Source organism: Hyperoodon ampullatus (assembly GCF_949752795.1).
Source record: "Hyperoodon ampullatus genome assembly, chromosome: 1".
NCBI classification, from domain to species: domain Eukaryota; kingdom Metazoa; phylum Chordata; class Mammalia; order Artiodactyla; family Ziphiidae; genus Hyperoodon; species Hyperoodon ampullatus.
Window position 1 is genome coordinate 7,006,612 of NC_136914.1, and position 26,251 is coordinate 7,032,862.

A 26,251-nucleotide genomic window follows, 5' to 3' on the forward strand; every position below is an offset into this window, starting at 1 on the left:
TTTGTTTGTTTGTTTGTTTGTTTGAATCTTGAGCAGTAGAGCAGCTACTACAAAAATTCAGACGAGTGTCTTTAATTTGGAAAGTCAGCTTTTCATGACGGGGCTTTACAGTTAGATGAATGACCAACTATTTGGCTTGAAACTAAAATCTCTGAATTCCAGAACCTGTAGTTAGAGGCCAGCAAAGGAAGAGGTGAATCAGGCCACATGCAAGTGCCAAGTACACAATACAAATACCAAAAATACCCTAGCAAGATACAAGGGACATGTATGGAAGGCTGTGAGGATGCTAGGCGGTCAGTTGGGATGGCGTAATTTCTATACTGAGTTGGAGAGAAGATTGAAGAAGATATACGGGACAAAAGTTACCCACCACCACCACCCCAATGAGTGGGAATAGACTGAGGGTCGATGGCCAAGCATAGGGGCCCCGAGAGTAGCTTCAAGAGCTTTACCGGATATCACGTTACTCATAAAAATATTATGGATGCTGCTCTGTTGCAAAATATCAAATTTCCAAGTCTCCCAGCTCTGCTGCAGGGAAGGATGCCGTCCTCCACAAATCTCAGCCAAAGGTGTTGGATGGTGAATGTGCCTCAATTCAGATTCAAGGGTGTATTCCCCATAGGTAACTATAAACCACAGCAACATGTCAACAGGGTCAGTGCTCCCTCTTCAAAACAAGGGTGGCGGCCAGCTGACAGCCACCGTTAGCTCACTGGGTCTCAGAATCGGGGGAAAACTACAATTGAACGACGTTCCCATATGACACCAGACTTTCCATACTGACAGTGAAACAAGTCCAAGGGAACCACAGATCACGAGGGCAGACAGATCAGGGTCATAACCCTTCTCTGCCCCTTGCTAGTCATGTGGCCTGGGGCACACTTCTGACCTTCCTTGTGCCTCCATTTCTCTATCTTTAAAAATGAACATAGTTCTACCTCACTGGGTCTGAGGTGAGGATCAACATGACACAGTTATAAAGCAGCTACAACACAGTCTGTGGCCCCTGAAAGTTAATGCTCCACAGTCTTTTTTTTTTTTTTGCGGTACGTGGGCCTCTCACTGTTGTGGCCTCTCCCGTTGCGGAGCACAGGCTCCGGACGTGCAGGCTCAGCAGCCATGGCTCACGGGCCCAGCCGCTCCGCGGCACGTGGGATCTTCCCGGACCGGGGCACGAACCCGTGTCCCCTGCATCGGCAGGCGGACTCTCAACCACTGCGCCACCAGGGAAGCCCACTCCACAGTCTTTGATTCTGATAAATGCAAGAGAGGATCTACCGCATCAAGCCTTCTCTGCAGCCTCTCACCACCAGCCACTGCTGACGCAGAAGCTTCTGCCCTCTCTAAGTCCCCAGCCCCCAACAGGTCCAGATGGGGCTAACCTCTGGGCAGAAGTCACAAGGCTGCCGGGGCTCACGGCAAGGCGGTCTACCTCTGCTCATCCACCCTGTGCTTCCCTACGAGCTATCTTAGACCTCCATCTTTCTGAACCCACCAGGGACTTGGCCGCTCACTTAGGTACGGGAGACTGGCTTCCAATCCACTCCTCACAGCACCCAGCACCACATGTAGGCACCAGCTCTACTAGAGACGCCGGTCAATGGAACCCACCACTTTCTGTAACCAGGGTCCACCTACAGGTAAGCAGAGAAGCAAAGGTGCTCCCCTTATTAGGATATGATGTCCTAACTAGCCAATAAAGATGCTGGAAATGCCTATGATGGGCAATTCACTTTGCGGGGTTAAATACCACCGTCTCCTGATCTCTTTTTAAATATACATAACTTGTCTCCCCTTTTTACAAAAGCCGTATGTGCTCATCTTAGTCAAGTTAGCAAAAAAGCAGATATGCACCCCCCCCAAAAAAAAAGAGAGAAAACTTTTAAAAGTTAAATTCCCTATTTTCTTTTGAAACAATCAAAATTTAAGACATCAACTTCTAGGGTGAACTGACTGCCCTGGCAGGGTTGGAAGCAGTAAAGTCAAGGAGCAATGGGGTTGAGGAAGCCCTCCCTGAAGAGGTGGAGGAGAGAGAGAACAGAAAGAAAGAGAGACGAAGGGAAGAGGTGAAGACAAGGTTGGCCTATGGCTGCTACCTTATAATGTCTAAGTGTGCCCCCAAATTCACCAAAACCTGTTAAAAACTGTTTAAGGTGATTATTTTTCTGAACTTCAGACAAATCACTCATGGTTTGTTGTCACAGACACAAAGCCCGTTTAAGGGGTACTTTGCTACCTCCCCGCAAAATTCATCAACTCCCTGAAAAGCAATCATGGAACCAAGTCATCTCAAATGCCAAGTAGCTGTCTATGGGAAACCTCTATCTGTTTGCCGAGTTTAAAGGAAGCAAGTTATTATTTCATAGACAAAAATAAAAATGGTCACCAGTGAGCACACACAAAGTCTACACATGACATGAACAGGGCTGTAAGTGGGCATGGGAGCTTACCGTCTAATGACTTTAACCAACTAGCACCAAGCCTGGGGAGGCATGTATCTCTGATGCACAACAGTGGCTCAGGGCAGCATCGGTGATAGACATGTTAGGAACACCTTCACATTCAGGATAAACCAAGCCAAGTCAAGCCTCTCACTAGGTGAGAGAGAAGGATCTATTGCCCTCCCAGCCTTCCAGAGCACAAACTGAGTGACATCTCAGGGTACCAACATTCCCAGCTACGGAGAACTATTCTAAGATGCTGCTGCCATCTTGACTATGGACACGTGCTAGCAGGAGGTGCTCCTTTTTATTTGAAATCTGTAGAGGAAGCAGATAACAATGCCTGGTATCTACTTACAAGAGATTTTCTTTTGTGGCAGAAGACCTAAAAGAATTACTTATCAAGGACCTGCTCCATCATTTAAAAATGAAGAGAAAACTACTTTCTTGGGGAAAAAATGACTTTGGAACATCTGAAATACATTGACCTATGATGTAATGTCCTCCAAGGAGACTGAGCTAGCAATTCTTTACTGGCAATGAAGTCACCCATCACCTTCCTTGAGTGTACAGGTAAGGAATAGCTACAGATTGATTGACTGCAATGAATAATACCCACAAGTCATAAACATCAGCAGAAACCCAAGAAATCCAATTCTGCTGGATTGTTTTCTACCTGTCAGAGACTACAGCTGTATTTACTCACTGCCTATATCAGAATATCAGCTGCTGTAGGTTTTCCTGCATAAATTTGCCTTCTGGTAGCTGGGGTCATGGCATTTCTGTACAATAGAGCTACTGGGGTCCTATGTGATCTACATACATTTGGGCTTCATTTTTCAGGACCTAAGATAAGGCAAGTGTAATTTTGGAACAAAGAGTCACCACTCTGGATTAAAACCAAGCAGTCCAGGCAGTGCCTCCCTTTTAAGGCTCTGAGAAGAGTTTTAATGACTACACAGCAACTTCGGTTTTATTAAAAGGGCTCTTAATCAGATTTACTCAGATCCTACTATAATCAATACTGTACAGCTGGTATACAGAGATGATGGTTTAAAAAAAAAAGAAACAAAAAGATAAAGTACACACAATGAAAACTAAATTTGTAAGTGCTAAGGAAATAAAGAAAAACGCTATAAAGAGAAAATGGTGAGATTAATTCTGTGAAATTCCCAAAGAGTTTTAAATTGCCTAAGAGACATTCAATGATACACAGAAAGAAATGAGACTTCCAAAAGAAAAGCATTTTTATAAATGCATAATAATTTAAATGGGTAATAAAATATTTATTAATAACTATGTCAATATCACTAAAAAGTTCAAAGAGTATGAGACCCAATTTTGTCGTCAAGAATTTTATGATCGAGGGCTTCCCTGGTGGCACAGTGGTTAAGAATCCGCCTGCCAATGCAGGGGACACAGGTTCAAGCCCTGGTCCGGGAAGATCCCATATGCCATGGAGCAACTAAGCTCATGCGCCACAACCACTGAGCCTGTGCTCTAGAGCCCGTGAACCACAACTACTGAAGCCCGCGTGCCACAACTACTGAGCCCGCGGGCCATAACTACTGAAGCCCATGTGCCTAAAGCCCGTGCTCCGCAACAAGAGAAGCCACCTTAATGAGAAGCCCATGCACCACGACAAAGAGTAGCCCCCGCTCGCTGCAACTAGAGAAAGCCTGTGCACAGCAACGAAGACCCAACGCAGCCATAAATTAATTAATTAATTAAATCTATTAAAAAATAATTTTATGATCAATCTTGGAGTGAGGGAAAGATTGGATAGTGTTATGCATCTAATGTTTGTGACCCCCCCAAATTTGCATGTTGAAACCCTACCCCCTCCCATGGGATGGTGTTAGGAGGTGGGGCCTTTGGGAGAAAATTAGGGTGCAATGAGAGGGGAATCCACATGAATGGGATTAGTGTCCTTCTAAGATCCATGAGAGAGCCTGCTTCCTCTCTCTGCTCTCCATCATGTGAGGATACATGAGAAGTGAGTAGCCTGTACACTGGAAGCAGCCTCCCACTTCAACCCAGCCAGGCTGACATCCTGACCTTGGACGTCCAGCCTCCTAAACTGTGGGAAATAAATTCCTGCTCTTCATAAGCCACTCAATCAAAGTATTTTGGTGACAGCAGCCCAAACTGAATAAGATTGATAGATAAGCAGGCAGGCAGATGGAGACACTGATGTAGATACCTAGATAGACGCACACATATACTACTATCAAATAACAATAAAAGGTAAGTACTAACTAGTACTAGAAGGGGATTGTTTTCTAACATCACGTATTGGGTATAGACAGAGGAAGGGATTAGTCCAAACCCTCCAGTAGACTAGAGCCCTAGAGAAGGCTACCTGAAAGTGAGAACTAAATGAGAGCCTCAAGACAGGCCAAGATTGTCTTGAGCAGAAAGGAAGGGAGACATTTCAGGCAGAGGGAATCAAAGTTTGCAGGGGGCACCCAAGGGCTGCTTGAAGACAGCAAACACACAATCCTAGGAAGAGAGAAGAGGGGAGGGGAGGGGAGGAGAGGGGAGATGAAGGGAAGGGAGGGGAGATGAAGGGAAGGGAGGGGAGATGAAGGGAGGGGAGGGGAGAGGAGATGAGGGGAGGGGAGGGGAGATGAAGGGAGGGGAGAGGAGATGAAGGGAGGGGAGAGGGGAAAGGAGACAAAAGAAAAGAAAAAAAAGAAGGAAGCACTGTCACTTCTCCTAACTACACTCCTCAGAGAAGCTGTTTACATCAGCACATGCCTAGAACCATGCGGGGAGGGGAGGACAGGAGTCTATGTCAGGGTTTGCCAAACTTCATCGGGGAAAACGTTAGAAATACGCATTTTCAGGCTCTCCCCAATCCTAAGCGTCACTATGGTGTGGGCCCAGCGCCTTGGGCTGCACAAGCCCTGCAGGGGGTCCTCATTGTCCTCCAGTGTGAGAGGCACTCCCCAACTTCATGAGAAATCTGCACTGAGATATGCTTACAAGTAAGTCCTTTAGAAGATACACAGGAATTCTATTATATATATGTAAGAGAGAGATGCGTTTTATCCAGTGCCCCGAAAACAAAAAAATCAAGCTCTTCAAGTAGCAGGAAGTCTCTATTATAACAAAAATCTCCTTTCCAGACTTGTTTCAACTACTTCTTTTGCCCCCTCCCTTTCGGGCCTCTCAAAAGTTGGAGTGCTTTCCATGACATTTTAAAATGTGTATGAATAGGAAGCTGGGGGGATTCACTCCTCATCTGATTTATGACCAAAAATATCAAGCTCTTCATGTTTCAGCCATGGACGTGCTGTGAGCTGAGCACTGCCTGCATCGTGGCTTGGAATGTCACTTCTCCACAGAACCACTGTGGAATAAGAAGCACTGACTAGAATGCTCTCCACTGACTGTGACAGACACTTACTGACAGGAATAATTAGAGACCTGGTTTGTGCTTTAAAACACACACGCGCGCACACACACATACCCCAAATTCCACTGCTACAGTGCCCAGCATTGCAGAGGCTGGGTTCCTATGTTACCACTGTCACTGTTGCTTGTGGCACAAAAGTGAAAGAGGATTTTTCTTTTGAAAAAAGAATAGTAAAAATGATAGGCCTGTTTGAGTACTCTGTGGTTTAAATCCACAATACACAGTCTTCAGCATTTAAATATACATATAGGACAATTTTGAGGGGAAAAAACATCTCATCTGGAGAACGCGTACCCATATGTTGAGTTCCACTTGGATTTTCGGTTAGATTTTCAAAGTCTTCAGGTCACCCCCAAATTTTAGCATACCAAACTTCTCCCAGCCTCTTGTAATACTTAATAAGTTCATAATGAGTTCATGTGAATCCAGCAGTAACTATAAAAAGCCAAGTGATGTGAGAAACACTCTCCAATTCCATTTAAAGTCCCAAGAAGGCCCAGTAGAATGACATCATTATCTATGACTTATTTTAAGCAACTCTGAGTTTTTGAAAACATTTTTTTTTTTAACTTTAAAGACAGGACACCCAAATACTCTCAGGCTGAATTATAGATGTATTTTTGGATGTCATTTGATTGACTAACCAAGTAATGTCATGTAATTATTAGCAGAGTTCTTTTTTTTTTTTCCCTTTTCTGAGCATCTGTTTGAAATCTGATGCTCCGTACCACCACCACCCTGCATTTACTCCACAGCCTCAGGAAGGAGAGAAAGACAAACCCTCATGTAGTCAAACCAGGTCCATGGTATTTTGTTTGTATTGGTATTATTTGTCCTAATACACCTGAGCTGATCTGCTCATGGTTGGCACTCAACCAAACTGAGAAACTAAGATCAGGTATTTCATCCATCAATTGTCAATTATGCAGGGTGCTACGGAGTAAACAGAGCAGGACACTAGCATAAAGCTTGCCAAAATTCATATAACTAAGATATCATCCAACAGAAAGCCTTGAGAGTCTACTGATCACAATGCATGCATTTGCATCTTTCTAAAAGTTTGCAATAACTAGCGAGAAAACATCCCAAGCAGGACAATAACAAACTTCCTTCGTGCAACCCCAAACTGCCATGAATTGAACTTAAAACAGATTTGAAATAGCACCTGCCCACCCCTTCCATACTGGGAACAGAGACACCCTATTAAAGAAAGGCCTTGTTTTATGGACGCTTCTCCTTTTGGCGGCCCCACTAATTAGAGAACAAAGGTCCTGAGGTCTAACGGCTTCAGTATCGACCTGCCACATAAACTTCAAAATGAAGGGCCACTTTCATTTCAGGGCCCTCCTTCTCTCAGCACCAAACAGAAAAGCACGGCTACTTACGCAGTGGATGCCCAGTCCCCAAAGGTACCCCCGTCTGCAAGAAGGTGGTTTTTGTCTGGTCCAGGGGGCCCATGGGCAGCGGCAGCCGTGGGAGATGGGGAGGAAAATGAGTCCAGGCTGCTGGGAGGAGTGTCCTCCTTAGGAAGATTGGGACGGTCACCTGGGGAGGAGAAAAAGCCATCAACTTTCAAATACTCAGAGGAGAAAAAAAAAAACTCCACTAATAACTACATGGTATCACTTGATTAGTCAATCAAATTATATCCAAAATTACATTTACAATGCAGCCTGAGAGTATTTTGGTGCCCTGTCTTTAGGGATTTTGGTGGGGTTTTTTTGTTTTTAATTTTAACCAAAGATGCTTAAAATAAATTATAGGTAATACAAAGTAAGGAGTGTTTTCCCCACAAGAAAAAACAATAATCAAAATCAGATCAAACGGAAGATGAAAGCCTTAATGGCGGCCACAATGACTTCCTGGTCTCTAAGGAGCACAGTCATAAATCAGTGATAACCTCGAAAACAATCCAGAGGAGTGCACCAGTCCTGCAGGGTCCAGCCTCTCACTTTCTAGTCACATGATGGCCCTTTAAGCCACTGCCAATCACCACCCAGTCATAACAAATTCAACAACTTGAAAGGGACCTTATCTTCTGAGCTGGTGTCTTGGATTACAATTTAATAGCCCAATTTATTAAATCCCGGACACAGAGAAACTTCCATTTCCCGGTGAACATTAGGGAGGATGTTCTACAAGAACCAGACCCCTGCAGTGACTGCAGGGGATGACTTTAAACCCAAACGAAAGTGCATTTGTTAAATGGGTTGCATGATTTATTCGTTCACAAAGGACCATTTTGTGAAATGCGTTTGTATCATGTGTACACATGATGGGCTTGGGTGGGAAATGCAGAAGGTAGAAAAGCTCAGAAGAGCAGCCGTGTCCCTCGACTGGTCTCCTCGCTTTCATGGTACTCCCAGCTGCCATCAACACATCTGAACAGCCCGCACTGAAGCTTGGACCCTTCAGCCAAAGTCACAGTCCCCATTAAATTGTAACTGCTCCGGGGCAGCAACTTTCTATTAAGACAGCACTGGCTTGGCCTTGATTTTATAAATGCTGGGTCACAAGAGTTGCTCAACAAACTGCCATGGCAGATGACATGGGAGGGTCACACCCCAGCCACAAACAGCTTCCAGCTGATTAAACCTTCATATTTCCTCAGTCCCAAGTCCCGGAAATAGAGGGTGTATGAACACCAGGAACAGCAAGGAGCGTGACCTCGGAAAACCATCTTAGATGGATTTCAATTCTGCTAATCATGGAGCACAAGAGCAATCCTGGGCTCTGATGAAGCTCGCTCCCAAGACACTAATCTTGAAAATTGACTGTATAAAATAATTCTTACTTAACTGTGACCTACCTTACAACTAAGGCTAAAAGAATCTTAGAAGTGGAGATGTGGAAAAGCAGAATTCAGGCCAGGAGGAATGAGAGGGGGTGGTGATGGCTGGAAGAAGGGACCCCTTATAGAAGCAGCTAGGGGGATGCATGATCCTGTGCAGAAGATTGCAGTGAGGGAGTTTTCTGAGCTTTTTCTTTCCTAAGTGCATGGTCAGGGAGAGAGAAACAATGGGGTGAGAGGTGAATGTGATCTCTGTGAGGAGGTCTTCTCCCTGGGCAAAGTGGCTCCACAAAGCCTTGCTCTCTCTCCATTCACAAACACACAGCCCAGAAGACCATATGCTTCCTCTTTCAGCGAAGTTCCTTTTTCTACTGCCTTTCACCACAAACGTATTTAGCTAACTGGAAGAATTCAGCCCCAAAAAGAAGGGCTCATTTTCAGGCAAATGAACACAAACCCACGGATAGATCTCTATGATTTCCTTTGGATTGATTTTCGTCCTGGGATACAGTCCACTTTGAAACAAAGGCTGCCTTTCCCCCTGTGCCTGGATAGCTCAATCCATCCAGTTCTTTCCTGTAAATGAGACCGGGAGCTCCAGCCTTCCAGGACCCTTCTGTGTGTTGTTCAGTCATCCTGGGCAACAACTCCCTTCAAAACTAAGAAGGTCTCCTATGTAACCCCAACACAGAGTCTAACGTAAACTCCTGAACGTTTACCTGCATGACAGCTGCCAATTCAGGGCTTGGCTAGAAGTTGCAAAATATGACCAGCTCTGCAGCAGGACAAGATAACCTCCAGAGTGGGTCACATGCTAGCAGCTTCCTGGCTGCAGAAGACTGGATGTTAGCCCTCTGCTCTCTGGGCTGCAGGCCCTGTCTCTGGGGCAGGGCCTGACACAGCAAAGCAGCAAGTGAGAGTCTGGGCCCAGCTATTCCCTGACTCACTCCTACAAGGAGAAACGTGTCAATGAGAAGCTGCTTTGGGGAAGTGGAGCCCAAGGGTCTAAGGTTCCTTTCAAAAGATAACTGAAAGGTTCTCACAACCATGTACACTAGCTCATCACCACCCCCTCCAATCCTGTCCCTAAGCAGACTGACACAGCACAAACTGTCACTCAACATATTAAATCACGTGCTAGTAAGAGAATTTCTCCCTTCCTTACTGCCAAACAGCGGCAATCTGAGCCCTCAAGTGACAAGAATATTGATACAAGGGCATAGGTTTACACAAAGTGATCACACGAAGAGATCTCTCAGCCTGCTTTCCACGTGCACAAAATTCCTCTCTCACTGTTCAGGAATGAGCTTATCTACTTGAGAATCACTGCATTTGAGGAAACACTAATATCAGGCACGTAAAGGTTAAATAGTCTAAAATTTTAGTTGACCAAAATTAAATGACTTCCTTTTAACTAGTAGGAAAATAATAAAGCTTTAAAAAATTCTATGTTTGACAATATCAGGAATAAAGATTGTAAATCCTATGAAACTAATTTGTACTTGAGAACTACAGTCCGACACCCTCGTCATTTTTCACCTTTCATTTCTCCAGAGAGTCACACAACCTCTTTCCCTAGGTGCTACCCTTCAACAGGCATCTCCAGACTCATCACCTGTGAGTAACAGGGTTGATCCGAGTACGCGAACAAAAATGGTGCTGAAGGGCTTTTGTGATGAACAGACTCCAAGATGAGAAACTCACTAGAATACAACTACCACATCGAGAAGAGACAATGACTTCCTCACAACACCCAGCTTAATTCCCACCTCCTCCATAATCTCTTGCCAACCACCTTTTCTGCTTGTTCTCCCTTCTGACGACGGCAGGCAAGCAGAAGTCAAGTTTACATTGCACTGTCAATGCTTTCATGACCTGATTTTAGCTCCCCACCTCTGTTATGCATCTTTTTTTTTTTTTAATATTTTTTTATTTTTTTGCAGTACGCGGGCCTCTCACTGTTGTGGCCTCTCCCGTTGCGGAGCACAGGCTCCGGATGCGCAGGCTCAGTGGCCATGGCTCACGGGCCTAGCCGCTCCGCGGCATGTGGGATCTTCCCGGACTGGGGCACGAACCCGTGTCCCCTGCATCGGCAGGCGGACTCTCAACCACTGTGCCAACAGGGAAGCCCCGTTATGCATCTTTTGAGGGTGGAGACCATGTCTCATCTTGGTAATCCTTAGAGAACATAATGCAGTGCCAGGCAAATCAGGAGGCTTCAGAAAATACTGGCTGTGGACTCACTGCCACAGAAAAGATCATGAAATTGAAAAGCCAATGCCTCTAGGAATTAAGAAGGAAACAAATCTACAAATCTCAAAGTACTGTTAGAAAATCTGCATGTAGCTTCTGATAACCGTCCTCTCTCCTTTCAAGCCACAAACATCTCTCACCCTCTTTCATCAATTTACTGAGGTTCTACTTATATACTAAGGCACACTGCAGATGCCAAGTTACAAAGGTGAAGAATCAGCCTCTAACCCAAAGGTGCAGAAGACAGGTAAAGCCAACACAGCAGAAGGTAGTAGGGTGTCGAGTTTTATATCTCACTAAGGCATCTGGATTTGTGCTACAGGCGTTATTGCAGAGATTAAACAAGGAAGTGATACAGATTCAAGAGATATTCAGGTATTCCAGTCATCGGACCTCTGTGAATGGAGGTGAAGGGTGAAAGAGGAACCTACCATGACCCTCAAGTTCTTGCTTTAGGTAACCGGGTGAATGTAGAATTATCCATTGAAATAGGGCATGAAAAACAAGAAGCAAGTTGCATGTGGGAGATAATAAGACCAGCTGTAGACATGTTGGGTTCAAGGGGGTAAGAGATCGAGGGGAAGGTGTCCAAAGGAGAGCTGGTTATACAGCCCCAGAGCCCTGGAGAGAGATCTGGGATGATTTTATTGAGAGGCATTTGGGTTGAGTTGAAGTCATAGCACTGGATGGAGAGAGCCAAGGAGAAGATATAGAAATGGAAGAGAACCCTGGAGGAACTTCAGTGTAAGGAGCAGCCTTCTCCTTACTGACGGTGGTGGTGGTGGTGATTGCTGCTACTACGGTAAACAGAGAGAAGTGTTATCTTACAAGTATTTAGGTTTCTGGCCCAGACATAGATTCACATAAAAAAGGGACCAAAAAAGTATTCACAAGGACATGCCTTTCATGTCAGCTACTGGATTTCACTATTTAGTCTGATTTCTTTATGACCCTGAGTACATGCACATGTGTTTTGTTTTCATGAAAAGACTAAAGCGATCTTCAATGACTGGCAGAAAACTGAGCAGGAAGAGGGAAAAAGAACTTGATAATTCTACCGCAGTTAACAATACACAGGATGTTTATCTATCTATCTATCTATCTATGTATCTATCTATTTATCTATCTATTTATTTATTTATTTATTTATGGCTGCACTGGGTCTCCATTGCCGTGCACAGGCTTCTCTCTAGTTGTGGCGAGCAGGGGCTACTTTTCATTGCGGTGCACAGGCTTCTCACTGTGGTGGCTTCTCTTGTTGCAGAGCACGGGCTCTAGGCGCGCAGGCTCAGTAGTTGTGGCACAGGGGCTTAGTTGCTCTGTGGCATGTGGGATCTTCCCAGATGAGGGCTTGAACCCATGTCCCCTGCATGGGCAGGGAGACTTAACCACTGCACCACCAGGGAAGCCCTATCTCCTATATTTTAATATGCTGATCAACTTTTACTCTAGATAGTTGAACTTTCTTGTTCTGATGATAAGTGCTTCTCTCCACTCACCTTCTGCTCATTTCACTTAAACAGAACCGCTGTTGGAGGGAATGAGGCTTAGAGTTTTCCCTCCCATTTCATTCATTTCTTCTTTGTCCATCTCTCAAATAAACTTCCTAACTGTTAAGACGTCAGAGATGGTTCCCTTTGAATCCATTACCTGCTGTTTTCTACTCAGCCTAGAATGTTTGAGTATGAGCTGAAACCATAGGAGGTTTCTGTTATTCATCAGAGATGAACTGTCTCCACTCATAAGGCTGGTCCATGCTCCCCTCCCTCAAATATCCTGGCTTATGAATTAGAAGAAAGAAAGAAAAAGAAAGGGGACAGAAGAGAATAAAGAAAAAGGAAAAAAAAAGAAAAGAAAGAGAGAAGAGAAGGGAAGAGAAGAGAAGAAGATCTAATGAATTAGTTAAACTTCTGACAAACTCCGCAGTTACATATTTGGCTAAATAGAAGACAACAGCAGACTCTCTCTGTGGTTCCACGGTCACAGAAATATGCTTCCCATCAGAATAATCTTAGATTCTTCTAAATATCAACTAGCTAGTCACTAGGATCAAAGAAAGATTTATTGTTATAAGTGCAGAACAAAGTAACTGCACTTGTAACAACACAGTAACACTTTTACAGTAAAGGCCAATCAGGAAATTTCCAGTCAAGATGGCAATGAAATTTTAAATGGAAACCCACCTCTCCTCTCACATATGCCCAACAACAACAGCAATGAAATGACTTTTAAAATAAATTTGCACTTGAAAATTTGTTTCACATCTCTGTGAAACAGAAACAGAAAGAAAATAGTTTCAGAAGTCAGCGGGAGTACAAGCCAAAAGTCTACCAGCTCCAGGACTCATCCAAACCAGCAGAACCAACAGACATTTAAATCCTGTGGTATCCTTAGGTCAATATACCTACAATACACCAGGCATGGTTCAGGGGTAGAACCAGGTCCTCCCCATGTGGAACTAGGGGTTGGGAGACACTCCACACTAAATGGAGGCCAAAAATCTGTGACCAAGTTTCCCACTTGCCTGGAAAGTAGATTTGATAAGCCCACCCACTCCCCTCCCTGGGCTGAGAGTTACGTACAGGAATAATAGCTGGTTCTGAACCAAAGCACCTGGTTCAACCTGGTGAGCACAGTGGTCAAGAGCTGGAGAGGGAGTAGACAAAAGAAGGAAGAGAAGGAGGCTCTAAGTCGTCCCGACGACAGGTACACACACACAATCCTCCTTCCCGAGGGACTTATACCTACAGTTTCTAAGAACATAAAGAAAACTAGGATAGTAAACTCAACAACAACAGAAATTCAGCAATTTAGAGATTTGTAACCCAAAAGAGAAGTGAAATTGCCAACATTCAGGTCCCAGAAAAAGAAGTATATTGAGAGGAAGAAATATTTAAAGAAATAATGACCAATTCCTCAAAATTAAAGAATTTCAAAGACCTCAATCTAAAGGACTCAGAGTACCAAACAGACAAATAAAGAAAATACTGCACCTAAGATACCGTATTGCAAACTTTGAGAATATCAAATACAAAGAAAAAAAATAAAAAGCATCCTGACAGAAAGAACAGACCATATTTTTTAAAAAGACCCAGAGTGACATCAGAGTTCTCAACAGCAAAACTGAATTCAGAACAATATTGAAGTAACATTTTTAAAGTATTGAAGGACAAGAATTTTGAGCACAGAACTGTATATTCAAACTGCCAAACTGCCTATCAAATGTGAGGGTGTAATAAACATATTAGGCTTTAAAAACACCCAAGGTTTGCCACATAAAGAACTATAATGATAACACTCCCAAAACACAGTTTTCAAGTATTTAAATAAAAGAAGCAATATGAGATTTTCAATGTCTATCATTGTCTTCTAAAAACTCTAGGACAAAAGAAAAGGGGGAAAAAATAACCAAAATGATCCAGAACCTAGAATCTAGAAAATATCAATATAGTGGGGGGTGGGTAGCCCAAAATGGAAATGAGAGTCCATTGGATATTTATCTTATTAGAGATGGAGGCAGAAACATAGTTGAGTTTAAGAAGCCAACAGATAAATAAGCTTATAAATCTCAAAATAAGCCAACCACCTTAGAAACAAAAACAGGATATACATTATCAGAAACAGCGGAACATTTGCTTTTGTAAAGAGAAAGGAGGAAAGAAAACAAAAAGGTATCAAAATTCATTATTAAATAAAAATTATAAAATGACAGAAATCCTAACATAATGGTAATCATAATATACATAAATGGATTAAACTCATCAGTTAAAAGACAGTGATTCTCCAAATATATTTTCCAAATCCAATAACATGTTGACTACGAGAAACATGCTTACAACAAAAAGACAAAGCAAGGCTGGAAATTCAAAAAAATCAAGCTATACTAGGCAAATATAAATCAAAGTACACAACGATCTTAATAAACTACATGAGAGATAAAGAGGGTCATTTTATACTGATAAAAGGACAAGATGGGGCTTCCCTGGTGGCACAGTGGTTGAGAGTCTGCCTGCCGATGCAGGGCACACGGGTTCGTGCCCCGGACCGGGAAGATCCCACATGCCGCGGAGCGGCTGGGCCCGTGAGCCATGGCCACTGAGCCTGCGCGTCCGGAGCCTGTGCTCCACAACGGGAGAGGCCACAACAGTGAGAAGCCCGCGTACCGCAAAAAAAAAAAAAAAAAGGACAAGATGATGGAGCAAGAAGATAAGCACCTAATGATACAGCCTCAAGCAATATATAGAACCGTAAGGAGAAACAGAAAAATCAACTATCATTATTGGAGACTTTAACACACTCCTCTCAGACAGTGCTATCAGGCAGGGAGAGAGAGAAATATCTGTAATCAACAATACAAAGCTACTCTATTTTTTTAGAGACACACACACCTTGAAATAACAGAGGATAAATATTGTTCAAAACAAATGTTTTTTTAAGGATTTTATTTTTTTTTTTTTTGGCCACACCATGAGGCTTGTGAGATCTTAGTTCCCTGATCAGGGGTTGAACCTGGGCCCTCAGCAGTGAAAGTGCAGAGTCTTAACCACTGGACCGCCGAAGAATTCTTAAGGAAATGTTTTGAAGGATGGATATTACACATCCTCTCTTCTCAGACCAAAATTACAAAATATTTAGAACTTAATAAATGAAAGGATAGATTTTACCATTTCAATATGCTGGTAAGCTAAATATGGTTAAAAAGAAAATCATAATGGAAATTAAGGAAGATTTAGAACTCGACAATAAAGACATTTCATGTCAAAATTTGTGAAACATGGAACAATAGTACCAAAGAAAACTTTATAGCTCTAAAATATTGATTAGGAAACAAGATTCAGAACATTTTCTATGCCATATTTAAACAGACAATTTCCCTAAATACTGACAGTCAAAGGGTCATCATGACTGTTTAAATATTCACATTACATTTAGTCAGGGAAAACTCTCAAAACTAGAATTTACTAAAATATATTTGATTTCTTTTATATTTTAGTGTGCTCACTCAACAGGGATTACTTGTATACTATAATTAGTGTACACAGGCTATACCATAAAGTGAAAAGCTAATATTCTTTTTTTTTTTTTTTTTTTTTTTTTTTTTTTTTTTTTTTTTTTTTTTTTTTTGCGTTATGTGGGCCTCTCACTGTTGTGGCCTCTCCCGTTGCGGAGCACAGGCTCCGGACGCACAGGCCCAGCGGCCATGGCTCACGGGCCCAGCCGCTCCGCGGCATGTGGGATCTTCCCAGACCGGGGCACGAACCCGTGTCCCCTGCATCAGCAGGCGGACTCTCAACCACTGCGCCACCAGGGAAGCCCCGAAAAGCTAATATTCTTAACTATTATTTTTATTATCGATTGGTATGTAACACTTTCTGGGGGAAAAAATCTCCAAAATCACAGTGGAAATCGACTAGAAAATGTGACCAGACATATAAAAACTCACTACCTAAGTACAAAGAAATAAATCTCAAGGCTAAACATGACCTAGTTTACTTTTGAGGGTGGCTTCAGGCAAAACTAGGTAGATTCTTTCCCCAGCAGGGGGCAAAAAAGCTGATGTGGTGACATTTACCTTAGCCTCCTCCCCTTGTGCCTGGATTCATTCTCCTGTCATTCTGCACTATAATTATCCTCCTGTCATTCTGCATTTTCTATCTTTTAAACAGGGCTGCCCAATAGTAACCAATAATGTCTTGCTCAGAGTATTTCAATTTCTTCTTCACCCACTTGGTGTGTCTGTTCTCATGATGCTACACCCAAGGAAGACTCAAGCACCAAAAATTGAGGCTTAATGTCTGAAGCTGAAGAGGGCACAGCATGTAGGGAACTGAGAAAGGCTATCCTCAAGGAGAACATGTCTGGGTACAAGTCACAGTCGTAGACAGACTAATAGCTGTGGGAATGAAAGTGATGGGAAGAGGCTGAAATGGGAAGAGGCCGATGAAATGCCACAGGAAGAGGAGAGTTTTGTTTGTTTTCTAACTTATATAAGCCCGTTCAAAATATAACCTTTGAACTAAGCAGAAAATAGTTAGGCTGCCCTAGTTTCCATCATGTGGCAGATATTATGACATCAATAAAATCTCCTTCGAGGCATAGTGGTCTTTCTTCCTAAGGTCACTCAGGACACACAGCATACTGAAAAGGAGAAGGGTGCCTACCATCAAGAACAGTACTCCCAAACTCATTTCAAAGACACTCTGACGTAACTGCTACTCTGCTAAAATAAAGTCTGAATTGCTATATTTCATCATGTCAAAAACTAGTTTCTAATGCTGCACTGACTAGTGTAAATTAGAATAAACCAAAATTTATGTTTTCCCTCCCCCCTGCTCAATATGCAATTGGACTTGACGTTGTATATAAAACCTGATGCTGAACAATAAATATGGAAGTGACCTCTATAAATAAAGCTAAATCTGTCTAGGAGCTGGTGAGATGCTTCAACATATGAAACAGTAGAAGGAAAACATTCCCCCACCAATGTTCATAAGGCCAACATAACAGATGGGATGGGTGCCAACAGTGGCAGTTTAAGGTTGATAGAGATCAAAGGACATAGCTACCATCCATTCTTTAATGACCCTGTGTACAGGAAAAGTAGCATGGACTAAGCGGTGCTGGTCCCTGAAATGCAGTTAATACAAGTCAAAGTATACTACTTAACTCATGAGAAATGAGACATCATAGAACTGTCATACTGCATTGGAACACTAACCCATCTAGGACAGCATTCTACTTTTTAACAAGGACACTCAAGAACACTTGAGTCCTCCATAGCCTCACTCTTCCTACCTAAGTCTTAGAAGTACATCATAATGTCTTCTTGCTTTCAAATTACTGGGTGAGACTGTTCTAGTCAATTAAACATTCAAGGGTTCCAATGCTAAGTAAAGGAGCATGACTTGCACAACAGCTTATCCCTCACTACTGCTCCAAAGGGAGGATTACAGTTCTGTCCAGTATTTTGTTCTTGCATCTGGTCCTTAGCGCTAGCATCCCCATATTTACTGGCATGCAGATACCAGTGTGACCAGATACCCAAATTTATTGAGACCCAGGAAAACAGGAAAAGGCTACATTCCAACAACATAGAAAGACAGCCTGTCCTGCCTAGCTGGATTATCTAAGACTAGTTTTGTCCAAGTAGCCCACTCTTTGGCTAGTAAAAAAAAAAAAAAGTGAACAGGCCTGTTTCTTCATAGCATACTTAGATACTCACCCAGAACCTCATGGAGTCCTATGAGCTTCTCGAACTAGAAGCTGCAGTATACACACGGAATGACTCACAACAGAAAAGTCTGTGAGCAGCATGGCTGAGAAGGGTCAGGATCAGATCCCAAACCCCACTAACACCTAACCAGCCAAAGAAAACCCAGCACTGCCTTCATAGCTTTCCATATGCTAGTCTACTTCAACTAAAATGGCCAAGGAATTTAGAGAACTTGCATTATGAGGTACTAGCAATAGTGGCATTATACAGATAAGGTCTATAGAGAGAAAAAGAAGTCACCCCCCCCAAAAAAAAAGGAATCCAAAGCAAGACAAAAAGTAAGCTGATATATTTTTCAGGCCAGATATTTATTCTTATCCTTCTAAAAACATAAGCCAAAAGAGTTATATCATATTATCTTGTACATTAGTTTGTACGCACACACACACACACACACACACACACACACAGAGGCAATTCCTTTCTTTAATTAGAATAATAAAGATAGGTTAGGAGACTCAAAGTTTGACTTTAAAATTGAACTTTTAAAATTGCTAATGTAATTGGGTATCTTTCTTTAAAAAAACCAAATCCAACCCTCCCATTCAAAGGGAATTCTTCTTTGCTGTCCACAGAGCAGTAGGTAGTAAATGACTATTAAGAGAAAACAGTTTAGATTCTTTGATCAGAAAATCTTCCATTAGGGAAACAAAGGGGAGGGGCGGTGTAAGAAATTAACCCTGCCAACTGCCCATTAAGGAAAGAACGCTAATTGTATCTCTCAGCAGTGAAAGGTGCACTGAGAGACCAGTTATAATTGCCAAGTGGAAGGAAAGGTTCCTAAAGTCCCACTGACCCCAATTCTCAGCTCTGCTGCAAGTTAAAGCAATGTCATGCTGGGGGCGGTAGGGCAAGATGTCCCAGTTCCTCTCATTTCATTTGGCCTCATCAAACAAGACAAACCATAATGGGAACCATGATAAAGCTAAATAACATGCAGGTCAATGACAGTCAGTGGCTAGCTAAGAATAATTCCCTTGGGTAATATAATTTCTTTATCTGAAATCATATCTAGGAAAGGGAAATGTGACTCTCAATGAAATAACCTCCCACCCCCAGTCCCCAAAGTCCAAAAAACAAAAGCACACATAGATATGCATCCCCCCCAGAAAACTGAATAAGAGAGAAGTCAACTCCTAAACTATAAGTTAAACTGTCACAGTAAGGCATGAAAAGATGTAATGAAATTGCCATACAATTATAAAGCAGATTTTATTTTCTACTGTCTGAAGATATTAAAAATTAAGCATAACGCCTGCCTGAAAAGCTACCGAATGGCTAAGACGTGCCAAAAGTGTATGCTAGGAAACGCTGATGAGGAAATCACCTGTATTCTAATCGCATGACATAAAACACAGACCCCATTATAACATTACAGCAGCAGCTAACAGGCATTAGGTTACAACTCCAGGAACCACCTCTGCTACTTACTTACAAGGTCAATGGAAGGCTGTAGCAATTCAATTACAAAGTGAATAAGACCAGTTCAGCTGCAATGTCAATAGAAGTCAAAGCAAATTGCTTTACTCTGTAAAGCAGAGAGCATTTTTATATCATAATCACAGTCCAGAGGCACTATTTACAGACTGAGATTTCTGCCTATATAAACAAAAAATATAACCACCATCTACGATTATCCTTAGGAACCAAAAAGTAATCAGATACTGAATCAAGCTGTCTTGCATAAACTTCTGAGGAAGGCTGACATTTTGACAGCTCAGGAAATTTAGAGCAGTGTGCTCAGAACACACTGCAGTCCAGCTGAGAAAGGAGGGTTGTTGGACTCCTACCTACTTACCTATCCCCCTCCCCCATCACATCATTCTTTTCACCTGAACAATGTAAATTATTATCCATTGCCAGTTTAAGGTAGCAACCAATAAACTTATTAAGCTGGACAAAAATAACCAAAAACAAAAGACGAAGTACATTTTCTTGGAAAGTATACCACATAGGAAAATATATTTGAAGCCCTCTATCTTACACATCAGGCCCTCAGGAAAATCTAAGCTAAAATTGAGTATTCACGAAATATTGGGTGGCTTACAGCCATTAACTCATTTGTTCTTGGCAAAAGCCATGTGGAAGTTTACTGACCCAAACTCATGAGGCTTCAAAGGGGAATTTGCCTAGGTCATGTAAGACAGTAAGAAGAGAACAGGGATTCAAATCCAGGTTAGGTTAAATCCAAATGTAACCACAAATAATTCTACCATTCAATAAAACTCTCTGTGGCCTAAGTATTTCCAGTGATAGTGATCCCCAAAATGCTAGGACAACGTGACTTTGAGAGCAGCCCAGGTAGAAGGTGAAAGATGCATTAAATCCAACAGGAAAACACTAAGCAGTGACAGCTCCCATTCTCACTGTACTGCCAGTGAAATTTCTCTAGGTCAACTCATGCTAGCGGGACTCCATATGCTTCTTTTCTTGGGCTCTGCTTCATTCTTTGTACTTCAAAATCTTCAACTTATACCCAACACGCCCAATAACAAGCACAACTTGCATCAGTTTTAGGCTGAAACATTTGTAACTTAAATACACATACTTGTATGCAGGATGCATGTGTGTGTATGTGTATTTATATGTGTATATATGTACACGTATATAACAAGGAAAAAGAAATACAGATATGTTTAAAGAAGAAAATCATCATTCACTTCCTAAGGAAAACCACTGTCATAACTGATTAATATTCTTCCAGATTTATTTCTATGCTTATACATTTATGCACATAGTTTTCCCTTTAGAAGTGAGGCTATTCTGAAATTCTGTTTTATAACTTACTTTAGTCATTCAAAATCACACCATGTGTATTATTTCTGTGGACACATTTCTGTGATCCTTGGAAGGCTAGAAGCCTGTGTGTGATTACTGAGGACCTGTACCATCTGCTTGTGTTTGGCTGTAGAACAAGGCCTTTAGGAGCACACCCACACAACAGAACACACAGAATACTATACAGCAGTGAAAAAGGAGAGGGCACTCTCTTTGTATTGATATGAAAACAATAACAGATATAAAGTTTTTTAAAATACGGTGCACAACTAGCTTTTGAGCACACAGGGGATATATAAAAATCTATATTCATCTCTGCTTATATGTACATGAAGAATTCTAGAAGGAAAAATAAGAAACTATAGATTGAACCAAGTCAAACTGCTGCTATTCAATCAGTTTTGACATAGACAAACAGCAGAGCAGTTTCATGTGATACGACAACCCTCCTAATAACAGTGGCCAGCAATCCGATTTGGAATTTTAACTTTGAAAGGATTTAAGAAACTATAGGCTGAAATGACATGTGAATGAAAAAACATTTGAAATTGCCAATATTAGATAACTTTGGAACTGAGAGCTGGCCCTCTGACATGGCTCAACCTATTAATAGCAGTGGTTACAGATTTGGTTTATAGGGACTGAGCTGATGGGATTGAATGGAGACTTTTCACCTTACTGCAACTAACATAAGACCAGATATTTGTTCATTTAGGTAAATGGGTATATACATCATGATAAAATAAATATAATACTGAAATAAAATGATTGCTTTTCCTTCTCCTGGCCCATAAAAATGAGCGACCCCTTTCTCTTAGAGGACCCATTTTTGTTACAGTGTGTTGTGTCCCAGGTTTAAATCCATCCTCATCTCTGGCTCTTTCTTCTCCTTCATCTCCTTCATCAAAACCATCACTCTGATTCCTTTACAACAAAACTAGCCACTGCTTTTAATGGAAAAACTAAGAATCACTCTTAAAGTTAAAAAAGAATAAATCAATGTATTGTTTGAAAGGCACATGACATCTCTGAAAAGACTGGCATGGAGGGCTTCCCTGGTGGCGCAGTGGTTGAGAGTCCACCTGCTGATGCAGGGGACATGGGTTCGTGCCCCGGTCCAGGAAGATCCCACATGCCGTGGAGCGGCTGGGCCCATGAGCCATGGCCGCTGAGCCTGCGTGTCTGGAGCCTGTGCTCCGCAACGGGAGAGGCCACAACAGTGAGAGGCCTGCATACCGCAAAAAAAAAAAAAAAAAAAAAAGACTGGCCATGGAAAACTCCAGAGAAGAGAAGACCATTTGCTGAGGCACTTGGGTTTGCACTTGAGCAGAGTGGTAAGGAGCTCATTCTCTGGAATGGGACTGGTTAATCCTGGCTTTGTCACTCACTAGCCGGGAGACTCAGGTGAGCTACTGACCTTCTCTGAGCCTCAGTTTCCCCAATTATAAAATACAGATAATAATACTACCGATAGGATTGTTATGAGGATTACCTAAGTTTAACAAATACTGCTAACAACAGTAGCTGGCATATAGTATGGTATCTGTAACTGTGCACTATTATTACCCTCCAAATTTTGTATCCTGTTCTCACATTAACTATTAAAATTTTTAAGAAAAAGAGCCCACCTCTAAAATAACTAAGATAATAACCAGAGACTTAAAGAGTCACCATTTCTATTCTGACCCAAAGAGAAAAAGAAAACCACAGCCATCATCACAATTCAAGCTCAAAGACTCATGTTGCTGAGTTCAGAGAACAAATATTAGTACGTGCAAAATGTCAGCCGTATGATTCACTGTAATAGGCTTGAAGATTTTTTTTTCCACCCAAGGTTGACATTGGACTCCTTCTAAATACTGCCTAGAAGACACATAAGAATGCCATGCCAAGCAGAATGAGCATTTAGAAGGAACCAGGCTGCAAAGTTGTGACCCAGAGTTCATAAAAGGCAAGGAGAGACAACTAGTTACAGGAGTAGCCTCCACAGTTGACTCAATCTCACATCATTTCTTTTTCCTCAACAGCTGGGAAGGATTAAGTACAGATAAACTGGCCACAGGTCTGTTTGGTTATATTAATTGTAGACAGCACTCTTATCTCCTGGTAATTTTTTATTATGGTCCATAAGAGTTTTCTGAGTAATAACAATTGCTTGGAATTGGCCACACTGAGATAATACCTTCCCCTTCAAGATTTCTCCTCATCTTCCTAGCTTCCAAAGGAAACATTTCAAATCAGTCACTCCTGACAGCCTTAAAAATTCTATTTCATTCAGGATAAACAATACTTCAGTTGGTTTGAAGAGATGTTTCTTAGACAGCCCGGCTACCTCCTACGTTGTAAGTGTTTCAAAGAGGGCTATAAAGAGAGTGACAGCTGCTTGAATTCAGAACTAGAAATTAAAATAAAAGCTATTAGAAGAGAAGAAAAAACCCACACCACAGGGAGACAAGCTTTAAAGAATTTTTCTCTCTTCTATTCTAGTTACCTGCCATGAACTTTTTTAAGGCGTTAAATAAGACTTCTTTTTCTTCCCCCTCCAGAGAGAGGGGGAAATGTTCATCCCACACAGAAGCATAGTTAAGATTATAGAGGAAGTCATATAAGAAGGTGCCTCGTGCTTTGTCACTAACATTAGGGGGGCTGAACTTCGAGGAAGCGTCTGGGGAGATGCCGGTGCAGGGGAAGCAGTGGGCATGATCTATGAGCAGGTCACAACTCAATCACAGCCCTGACATTTCTGGCTGCCTTTTCCAACCCATTGATCTCATCACGGTAAAAATGAGAAATAATCTGTCAACAGAGCCTGTCACTGGATTCAAGCCCGGTCTTAGATTTAACTTCACAACACAGTAATTCCATGCCAAGGAATCATGACTTTGCTCAGAGGAGGTGGTAAGATGGCTCGGCCTTTGGAAAGTTATTATCCAGAATCTACCCATGAAGCCTCATGCAAAAAAATGGTAAGATTCGAGAGAAGATTACCAAGCATAAGACAAAGATCTGCTTGCAGCCGGTTACTTGGGTTGATTATTAACCTCTGCAAGCTAATCAGATATGTCTACAAGGAAATGTCAATAGCTGCAGAAGGTCTCTGAAAATCCACATCAACAATGGTTTTCCAGTGGTTACTCTCTCACATAAGTGTCCTGATACAATTTGAGGGAGGACAGGGTAGTAACAATTCACTTACGAAAACATGCTTTCATGAAGGTCATTTCTTCTTTTTTAATTTTTTTTTATTGGAGCACAGTTGATTAACAATGTTATGTTAGTTTCAGGTATACAGCAAAGTGATACATGTATCTATTCTTTTTCAAATTCTTTTCCCATTTAGGTTATTACAGAATGTTGAGCAGAGTTGTCTGTGATATACAGTAGGTCCTTCTTGGTTATCTATTTTAAATATAGCCGTGTGTACATGTCAATCCCAAATGCCCAATCTACCCCTCTAAAGATACTCTCTTGGGAACTGAGATTAGACAGTGCATAGTTGCTGTGACTGTCAGCTCTCCATCCTTGACTTCTACAGAAATAAACATCTTTGAGTATGGTGGGGGCCGCCCATTCTTTACATAAGCCTGTGACTGAATGGATATAAGTCTGCGAGGTAAAGTAGGAGAAAACTGAGCTCTACATTGTTCATAATTATGAGACTAATCTTTCTCTAAGAAGACATAACATTTCAGTCATTACTTAACATTTCTCTGTCCACTGGCTTTCCACATACACTATTTATAATACCAAATCTATTTTCTAAACAAGTTACATATAACAATATGTATTGAAGACCCTAACAAGATGAGATGATTTCTTCCTTTTGAGGGAAAGATGGTCTAAAGATATATATTTTAAAAAAGCCTCAGGAAAAAACTAAGACATAAACACAAGGAAAAGATTTACCTATGAGCCTACAATGTGGCTGATGACATCTGTGTTAATGAGCTGCCTTCATCCTCCACACCTGGTCAGTGGAGAAGTCCCAACAACTTGCTTTAACATTTCTATCAGATATCCATTTTATTTTCAATTCCTAGTGCTGACTCAAGCCCACATCAACCTAAGCTTAAATTACTTAACCAGACTTTTACCATGGCCTTCTTGACTCCTACAAGACAGATTTGTCCCACCCTGATTTTACAGACGGATGCCTATCAGGATAGGTTCTTCCTTTAAGAAAGGAGGAAAATGGTCCTGCTTTATTGTTAACCCATCTCCCCTTCGACAGTTGTATTTTCACTTTTTTGCTTATAAAGCTCTGCATCCTCGTCATGTTCTCTACCACACTGTAGGACTACAATAATACATGTTCAACAAAATGTGCTCCAGTTAGCACATCCGGGATCCAAGTGGGAAAGTGCCAACCTAACGATACCCAAGTAAGAACTACCCTAAAATAATATTAAATCCTGCCAATTGGCTTGCAAGATGATTTTGTTTTCAACTCTTTATAAGTCATATCTTTTCTGTTGTCTAAATAAACAAACTGCTATACCACGTACAAAAGAAGACAGGCAAAGAATACCTAATTACCAAAGAAGATACAAATAAAACTAGTCCTGTGAATGTCTAGTTGTGTTTAAAATTAGAGCTAGCATAAAGGAAGAATGGGAGAGCTTAGTCAAAATTCAGATGATAATCTTCTTCTCACTCACCAAACCTTCTTTTAAAATGTTTCTTCTGCCTTGAAGAGAAAATAGCAAAGAATATACCTCATACAGCCTCATGAACTTTCCTTGTATATGGGGACAAACACAACAGTCTCTCTTTATATAAAAAGGTACTAAGGGTCCGGGACCCAGCCCCGTCCACCAAACACTGCACCAGCAGCCACGTTCCCACCACAAGAGGGCACATGCAGCCCACATAGGGGATACTCCCTGAATGCCTGGCTCTGGTGGCCAGTCAGGAATGCACTTCTGAGACCCACAAGGCACCTCCTAAATAAGGCCATTCCTTCAATTCTGGGAGAGATAGCTGATTTACCTAATACATAGAAACAAACACAAAATGAGGCAAAATGAGGAGACAAGGGAATATGTTCCAACAAAAGAAAAAGACAAAGCCTCAGAAAAGGAACAAAATGAAACAAAGATAAGCAATCTCCCTGTCACAGAGTTCAAATTAATAGTCATAAAGTTACTCATTGAACTTGGGAGAAGAATAGATGAACACAGTGAGAACTTCAACAAAGAGACAGAAAATATAAGCAAGTACTAAACAGAAGTTGTAACTGAACTGAAAAATACACTACAGGGGCTCACCAGCAGACTAAATGAGGTAGG

The 26,251-nt window shown here is 41.8% G+C and overlaps 1 protein-coding gene across 1 annotated transcript in view; it reads right to left on the reverse strand.

Annotated features, from left to right (window-relative positions):
* ARHGAP10 (Rho GTPase activating protein 10) overlaps positions 1-26,251 on the reverse strand; it is a 334,910-nt gene that overhangs the window by 18,895 nt on the left and 289,764 nt on the right. Inside the window, exon 20 of the mRNA XM_079706406.1 lies at positions 7,254-7,413. Coding sequence (XP_079562532.1) covers positions 7,254-7,413 — 160 coding nt within the window. The remainder of the gene's footprint in view (positions 1-7,253; positions 7,414-26,251) is intronic.